This window comes from Papaver somniferum, chromosome 7, assembly GCF_003573695.1.
Source record: "Papaver somniferum cultivar HN1 chromosome 7, ASM357369v1, whole genome shotgun sequence".
Taxonomy (NCBI): Eukaryota; Viridiplantae; Streptophyta; class Magnoliopsida; order Ranunculales; family Papaveraceae; genus Papaver; species Papaver somniferum.
Genome location: NC_039364.1, coordinates 151,509,161 through 151,518,247, shown reverse-complemented (window position 1 = coordinate 151,518,247; position 9,087 = coordinate 151,509,161). Strand labels below are relative to the sequence as shown.

Below are 9,087 nucleotides of genomic sequence, written 5' to 3'. Positions count from 1 at the left end.
TGGCCTGCCTGTGATTGTCTTTCGAGGGTTATCTGATTTAGCAAGAGGACAACAAGGACAAAATGCAGTGAATGTATTTAGACCCCTAGCAGCTCTCAATGCCGCCAAAGCTGTGAATCAGTTCATTGATATGCTTCCAGTCTAAGTTTCCAGAGTCTAATGATAAAAGATTGGTAAACTCATATCTTATCTATATTGCAACAGTAGGGAAGCAACCTTTGGGCATGTCACTGAAACCAGAGGAGTTGCTTCCAGTTGAGTTTTACCATTGCAGCTCAATAAACATTAAGAGTTCTTAGTGTATTTTTAATTGATAAACCATCTGCAGCGAGCCTTCAAAGCATTAAGAGCATATACATCCGTTTCTACATCTGTATCTTGTGACATTGATATGTAATATACGCTCAGATAGTCGGATATTGCTTCAGTGATGCTATAGCTCACATAATAAACCCAAAATAAAAAGAAACAGACCAAGTCTAAAGTGTTAATAGTAGGTTATGCTAATTTGTTCAAGTACAATATATAATTGTAGCCTTAACTAACAGTACTACACCAACAGAAAGAAAACCTAAACTGGCTTATTAACAGTTTAGTAGGTGTTAGGGTAACCATGTAAGATTCCCATATAAGGCAAAGAACCCTGAATATAGTCGTCTAGGTTGAAAGTGTAGTTGCAATCGCCTGCAGTCTGGTGATAAGTGGCTCCCTGTAACATGGTGGAAGAGTTGCTGATGACAACTGATTTGCTCTCGACAGTCTCTTCAGGTTCCATCAAGACATCTGTAGAACCTCTGGAGCCTTGGATCATTTGAGCTTGATGGTCTAGTTTCATTTTCAGCTTCATAACCTGCACCATGTATCAAAAAAGAGTGCATGCATTAGGCAACCCCATTTTAGCAGTTTTATACATGGGTTAGTCATGGTCAGAGATGAAAAAAAAAAACAGACCTCCTCTTGGAGCTTCAGTTTCTCTCTGGATACAATATCAAACTCTTGTTTAAGTGAATCGTAAAGGCGTTCCAGTTGCTTAGCCTTCCACCTAGCATGGCGGTTTTGAAACCAAACAGCAACCTTTCGAGGTTGAAGACCTAGTTCCTGGGCCAACTTAATTTTCCTCTCAGGTTCAAGTTTTATTTCCTCCTGAAAGCTCCTCTCCAATGACTCTATCTGATCCCACCTCATCCTTCTCTTCCTTTCCGCATGATTGTTGTTCTCATCGTGGGCGCTGTTGTTGTTGCTACTGTTGCTGTTACTGTTACTATTGTGATTGTTGTTGTTACTTAGATGAGTCCTTTCCACCTCCCCAGCTTGATGATGACCACCTAGTAGAAATGCAAAACAATCAGCTTATGTTAGCATTTACTGATACAAATAAATGCAGGACCTAAATTTTTTTTGGAAATTACTAAGAAAACTTGGCAAATTGTTACCGACCTGGAAAGGGGTGGTAGTTGTAATCATACAGGAATGCTACAGTATGTTTTCCTCCTACTCCACCAGCCATTAATGGTTTTACAGTCTCATTCCATGCCATCTTGTTCGTCTTCTTGCTACTCCAACAGTCCAACCCAGAGAGTCTTATATATACTGCATGTGAGAGAGAGGGGGAGAAAGAGAGAAGACTTTTGGGTGTTGAAAAGTAAGGACGTGGGGACAAAAGAGAGGGTATCAGAGGTCACCATCTGGTCCCCTGAGGTACAATCACTAGCCCTAGCTTGCAGCTGACTAGATGCTGCTTGCTCCCTCCCACGCCTATTAAATAATAAATGCTAAGTTTCTGACTCCCCTTGCTCTCTTCATGATCAGAATTCAGAGTCTTCCATTCAGACAAAACCAAGAATCAGAGACACAGGTCACACAACCATATCTCTCTCTCTCTGTCTATGTATCTATATACTTTATGCAGTTAGGCACGATGAAGGTTGAGTAGACTAGGGACATTTTGAGGCACCCAAAAGGTACCACTCTTCTGTCCTGCAATTTCCTTTACTGATTTTGTCCGTCACTGAGTCAGAAAACATGCACACAAGTCAGAAGACATGCATACAAGGTGAAAGGAAAGAGTAAGTACAGAGAAGAGTGAGAGAGAGAAATAAGAAAATCCTACATAACAAAGATTAAGGGTATCTTTATCTATGAGTCGGTTACTTCTTAAGTTGCTGTAAATCTCAATCCCTACCTTAATGTGCTATAGAGGTTTCACCCCTACCTCATAACCAGTAATGAGACATTATATGCAGCTGCAAGCTCAATCTCCTTCTACTAATTAAGTGTGAGAACTATATTTTTAATCTTTCCCCCCAGAACACTATGAAGGTCAGGTTCTGAAAATAAACCTCAATAAAAATCACAAATCTAGATGTTATAAGTTACTCATGGTAGTTTTTTTGGTAGGTGTATGCCATGGTCCAATGGATTATATTAGTTTAGTTCTTGGTGTATAAAGTAGGGATCTTGTTTATGTTTGATATTTGTTTAGTATGCAAGTGTCTGGGGTCTTGACTCCTTTCCTGTTCACACCTCATGCCAAGAGAAAAGAAAGGTTTCTTCTAATGTGAAACAAGAACAAACAGAAGATGTCTCTTGGACATAAACAGTACCTTCTAAGAAAAATACAAAAAGGAAAAGGGTTGTCATAGAAACCTAAACCATGCGTGTGTGCTCTTGGATCTGAGGTCTGACGCTGACATATTCGTAGCATCTAGAGTGGACACACCTGAAAAGTCATATTGATTTAACGGTTGATTTGATCAGCACCACCCAATCAACGGATTACCAGAATTTGGTAAACTGAGATACAATGAATAATTGGACATAAGAAAGAAGTATACTCATTAAGAACTTCAGATGTGCAGGAGCGCAATGGTCCACTTTGTTTTGTGCGCACACATGAGCCTACAACTACGCCGAGCTGCCTGTTACATTGTAGACAAAAACAGTTAGACAACGGATCACCCTACCAACGGTCTACAGTTTCTACTTACGGCACATGAAATCCTTGATAAACAAAACACGGTATGAAACCAAATGTAGGAAAACCCGCAAATATTTGTTTTAATTCAGATAGTTAAATAGGTGGACCTGAACCAAGGTATACAAGTTCAGTTCCAATTTTGTCTTTCAAGTATGTAACACTCCATATCAAAATTTGGAGATAAAAAAAGGTGTGACATAGAAGGCAGGACTCGCTCTACGAATACTTATTCAAAGACAAACACATATAGCAAGAGCTAGAAAAGTAATCTAACCCCAAGTTTAAGCCTCCGAGGCTATTACAGGTGAACTGGGTAAACCTCAAACCATCTCGAAAATTGAAAAGGAATAAATATTGTACCTCAAGCGCTTCTTAACATGCTCAAAAAAAGTAGTTGCACGGCACATCACTAATCCAAACCTAACAAGAATGTTATCATGGTCTCATCTGCAAACATATAAAAACAAAAGATGCCACAAGAACTGAGATATGAATATTCATCAGGGATATAATATAATTTCAATAACAACAATATGGTATCAACCCTTCACAGTGAATATCACTGCATAGTAAAATCAGGAACCACATGGACCAGAGTAAACACCAACAATGTTATTTCTGTTGCTACCTCAAAAGTTCCCTTATTTGTTTCACAAGGGATAGAGATAGGTACTATAAATCCATCTTTTAGAGTCTTTCTAGTCAAGCTTTTCATGGAAAACCTGACTTCAATTGGTTCCAACTTCCCAAGTCCCTGATTATTACTGTCTGAGTGTCGATCCAGCGACACGATTCTGTTCTCCGTTATATCATCTTTTATGGAATCATCCAAAAAACATTTGTACGTTACCTTCTGACCATCATCCTTTTACGGCGTGACCGCGTGATTTATGACTTCTAACAAGAGGAATGGTATGGACAGTAATACTCACGAGCAACAGTCCACATACCAATGAGAAGTAGGAACTACAAGAGTAACCTCCCTAGATAAACATGTACCAATTGTAGACACATTTCACTATAGCACGTAGTTCTTACAAAATCATAGATTTCACACACAAAACTAGCAAAAAAGAGGATATGTATTCTAACAAAATCTTATTTTTTGAAGGCATTCTACGCTTTGAAAAAACAAAAAAGGGCACAAAATTTTGTAGGTATCTAAGTTATCCCCATTGTATCATTTTCTACTCAGCTTCTCATATGAGCATATAACAACATTGTATGGAATAATGGGATGAAATCAAACCATATGCTTCCATGCACTAATTAAACTGAGTACGAAACTTATCCTTCAATCACAACCTCAAGCAAACACCGAAATTGATAAACCTACCACCTAAGTACACCAGACAATCAGTTGAATTTGAATTATGTAAAGTATAGATGAAAGAGTAAAACTCGAATTGGGCCACTGACATTCAGAAAATTCCTACTCTGTATCAGATTGCAAAAAAATGTGAAACAGTTTTGCTGCAATTGATATCCAGAACAAAACCCTAATGAAATCAGCAACTAACCTAAATTCTTTTGTAAGAATCCAATTCCATTATCTTTGATCATCTAAGTTTTTAACGGCGTCGGCATAGACAATCCCTTCCAATATAAACAAATTTCCTGCACAAACAACAACAGATAGAAATTAACAGTTGCCCGCATCAGTTGCAATAAATACATACACCTCTAAACCCTAATTTCAGAATTTCTGATCAAAAGATTCAGGAACCGCAGAACACGAATCTTATTACTAAGACCCGGAGCGGTGATGATGAAAATTGAATGGGGTGCGGAAGCAAAATTGTCAAACTTATGGCGGGAATTTTATTCAACCAATCCCGCTCCCGCCAATTTTGCGGATGGAACGGGGATGCATCCCATCTGTTATCTGTACAGTAATTGGTATTGAGCCGTTGGCAGGTGGCATATTAATCATGTCTAACCTTCGGACGAAAGCTCCGGAAATACCCGAGAAACCCGAGTTTGATCCGCTTCTCTTTTATCCCAAATAAAGAGCCTATATTTGGGGATACCTCATGGAGCACACTCACGGTTAAATGAAACGGGGTTTTTACGGTAAGGGGAGGGGATGAAAATACTATACTATCATTTATCTTAATAATTAAAAGAAACCTAGGATCTTAAAAATCCGAGAATCTAAAATGAAAATTAAGGGAATACTCATGGTTAAGTGGAGCTAGATCCTGAAAATTAAACCAAAATCTGAAAAACAAACTAAGTCCAATGAAAGATAACAATTAGCGATATGTGCACGATGAATTCAGTGTCGACATTGACAATCGGCACTGTATGCATTATAAATGCAATGTCGACAGGAACAATTGGTACTGTATTGCCGACAGTGGTATCAATTCTCAAATATGAAAATCACTATTCATTGGCATGCTTGAAAAATGGTCATAGTCGACATTAAACTTATTTATGCCTCCATGGCGACACATACTTAAAGTTTCTGCCTAATATCAAGAAACAATCGGCATAGTTGGTGAACATTTATGTCATGCCGACTGCGCAAATAACAGTCAACATTGACTGTGCTGACTGTCTCCTGATAAATTGGTGAATACCGGGAGTCGGTGTAGATAAATTATGAATACAGTACCGATTTGTTAAAACTTAGGTAAATCACGTTCTTATCTTATTCATTGTAATGTCGTAGCTATTTATACATGACTCAAACTTGGTGAACAATCCTTCCTAAAGCACGAACTTGAGCCTTTCCTTATGGGTCTCAAATTTGTGACTTACATGGACAATACTTTCCATAGACTGACCACTACGGTCTTGGAAAGATATTACGACACTTTCCTAATATATCGCTTTCCTTAATACCCCCTCAAGACGGAGCATGTAGGCCACAAATGCCCATCTTGGACAAAAGACCTTGAAACTGAACTCGGCCTAATGATTTTGTGAAGATATCCGCCAACTGCAACTCCGTAGGCGTATAAGAGGGTGAAATAATTTTCTGTACTATCGCATCCCTGATGAGATGACAATCCACCTCTATATGTTTGGTTCTTTCGTGAAAAACGGGATTCTGAGCAATATACAATGTCGACTGACTATCACAAAGGAGACTCATTCCCTGTGTATGACGAACTCCCAAATCACCTAGTAATTGCTTCAACCACTTCAATTCACAAGTAGTTGCAGCCATAGATCTGTATTCTGCTTCAGCTGAACTACGAGAAACTGTGTGCTGCTTTTTGGTCTTCCAAGACACTGGTGAATCTCCAAGAAGTACAAACCACCCTGTCAATGATCTTCTAGTCAAAGAACAGCTTGCCCAATCTGAATCACACCAGCCTTTTAAACTTAGACTACTATCAGAGCGCAACAGAATTCCTTGCCCATGATTCTTTTTCAAATATCTAACCACACGAAGTGCAGCTTCCCAATGTTCTTGTCTTGGATGTTGCATAAACTGTGACAAAGTATGCACAGAATAAGCTAGATCCGGTCTAGTCACAGCCAGATAAATCAATCTTCCTATCAGTCGACGATACTTTTCTGCATCACTCAGCAACGGCCCCGTTGCCAAAGCTAGACGATGATTAGTTTCCATCGGAAACTCTGCTGGTTTTGCTCCTAATAACCCCGTCTCCATAATAATGTCCAATGCATATTTCCGTTGACAAACATAAATACCTTGCTTACTGCGAGCTATCTCCAAGCCCAGAAAATATTTCAATTTTCCCAAGTCTTTCATCTTGAAACACTGTCCCAAATATGTTTTAAATTTATTAAGCTCCACTATATTATTTCCTGCAACAATCAAATCATCCACATACACCAAAACATTAAGTTGCATCTTTCCTTTGATCATAGTGAAAAGAGAATAGTCTGAATAAGATTGCCGAAAACCGTAATTCTTCAAAGCTGTTGATAGTTTTGCAAACCAACAACGTGGAGCCTGTTTCAAACCATACAACGATTTCTTCATTTTACATACCATATTAGGATTACCTTTCGCAAATCCTGGTGGTATTTTCATATACACCTCTTCCTCCAAATCTCCATGTAGAAACGCATTGTGTACATCCATCTGATGTACTTCCCAATTTTTAACAGCTGCAACAGCTAGAAAAGTACGCACTGTTGTCATTTTTGCTACAGGTGCAAAAGTCTCTTTGTAATCTAAGCCTTATAATTGATGATTTCCAAAGATCACCAATCTTGCTTTTAAACGAACCAAATTCCCATTTTCATCATACTTCTCTGTATATATCCATTTACTTCCTAGTGCCCTCTTGCCTTCCGGCAATTCTTGCAATTCCCAGGTACCTTGTTCTTCTAGTGCTCGTATTTCTTCTTCCATGGCTTTCTGCCATCCTGTATGTTTCATATCTTCTTTAAAGTTGCGAGGTGCAGAACCAGCCGTTATAGCTGCAAGAAATTTCTTATACGTTGTAGAAAATCTATCACAACTAACATAATATGTCAAAGGATACAGCGTACCTGAGGAGGATGATTGTGATGAATGAAGATGAGATGGACTATTTTCTCGAATGGTGTGCGTCACAAATCCCTTAAGCCTACTCGATGGAATCTTCGTACGCTTTCCTTTACCCATATCACCTTCTACTGCAACGTCATTGCCCGGACTCACAAGCTCAGCAGATCGCTCTTGAACTGCTACACTTTCTCCTTCTATCGCAGTTACATCTTGAACTGCTACACCTTCTCCTATTGTCGCAGTCACACCTGGTATACCTACAGCTTCTCCCACTGTCGCAGTTACGCCTGGTATACCTACAGCTTCTCCTACTGTCGCTGTTACGCCTGGTACTGCTGCACTTTCTCCTTATGTCGCTGTTACATCTTCATCATCACTCCAGTCAAACGCTGGACTCAACTGATCAGTCTCAGCTGATACACCAGTCACCTCGGTCTCAATAGAATGACCAGGCTGATCAGTCTCGGTGTCAGTCGAAACTATTGTCTGCTGCGACGTAGATGCTTCATTCTTATATGGGAAACTATTCTCACAAAACTGGACGTCTCTTGACACTAGAAATTTTCTTGCATCCAAGTCATATACTTGCCATGCCTTTTTACCAAACGGATAACCAAGAAAAACACACCTCCTTCCTCTACTTGCAAATTTATCCCCTTTATTACTTTGATCATGCACATAGCACAGGCATCCAAACACCTTCAACTGATTATACGGAGGTTGCTTTCCAAAAAATATTTCATATGGAGTTTTATTTTTCAGAATAGGTGTAGGCGTACGATTAATCAAATACGCAACCGTCAATGCGCATTCTCCCCAAAACTGTATTGGCAAGTTGGCTTGAAATCTCAAGGCCCTTGCCACATTCAATATATGTTGATGCTTTCTCTCCACTCTTCCATTTTGTTGCGGAGTACCAACACACGATGTTTCAAAAACTATCCCATTAGTCTTAAAATATCCACGCAATGAATTAAACTCGGTACCATTATCACTTCTAACAATTTTGATATCTTTATCAAATTGTCGTTTCACAAGAGCAATAAAATCAAGAAACGTTTGTTCAACTGCAGTTTTATTTTGAAGCAAATGAATCCACACACCTCTTGAAAAATCATCTACTATTGTCAAAAAATATTGTACTCCACAAGACGATGTAGCCCTATAAGGACCCCATAAATCTATATGAACCAACTCAAAAATACAACTGGATTTACTGAGACTACTAGCAAAACTACTCCTATGTTGTTTCGCTCTTGGACAAATGTCACAAACTTCATTATGCTTCTTTAATCTACTCACACCTGGCAACCTTTGCAATACTTTTTCTGATGGATGTCCCATTCGTCGATGCCACAGCTCGTATGAATCTCCACTGACCTCCATAACTTCAACTTGAGGCACACCACTGAAAATATATAGTCCACCTTGTCGTTCACCCACTCCAATCACCTTCCTCGTCAACCAGTCCTGTATAAGACATAAACTGTTAGTACATTGTACCGTACATACTAACTCATCAATAAGTTGTGTGACTGAAATTAGGTTACAAGTTATTTTAGGCACATAAAGCACATTATCAAGTCTCAAACCGCCTTGCAGAATAATAGTCCCTATTTTCTCAGATTGTGCA

The 9,087-nt window shown here is 39.0% G+C and overlaps 1 protein-coding gene across 2 annotated transcripts; it reads right to left on the bottom strand.

The window, feature by feature from the left end:
* Positions 1 to 390: 390 nt before the first annotated feature.
* LOC113293080 (putative homeobox-leucine zipper protein ATHB-51) lies at positions 391 to 4,854 on the bottom strand. 2 transcript variants are annotated; one of them, XM_026541846.1, is made up of 7 exons: positions 4,498 to 4,854; positions 3,338 to 3,424; positions 2,835 to 2,918; positions 2,604 to 2,719; positions 1,438 to 2,008; positions 952 to 1,325; positions 391 to 850 (listed from the first exon to the last, which is right to left on the bottom strand). In XM_026541846.1, exons 5-7 carry the CDS (start codon positions 1,535 to 1,537, stop codon positions 593 to 595), a joined length of 732 nt encoding a protein of 243 aa, XP_026397631.1. In that variant the 5' UTR covers positions 1,538 to 2,008; positions 2,604 to 2,719; positions 2,835 to 2,918; positions 3,338 to 3,424; positions 4,498 to 4,854; the 3' UTR covers positions 391 to 592. The 2 variants fall into 2 exon arrangements, with proteins under 2 accessions (XP_026397631.1, XP_026397630.1); XM_026541845.1 differs by having other exon boundaries at positions 2,647 to 2,719.
* Positions 4,855 to 9,087: the final 4,233 nt, after the last annotated feature.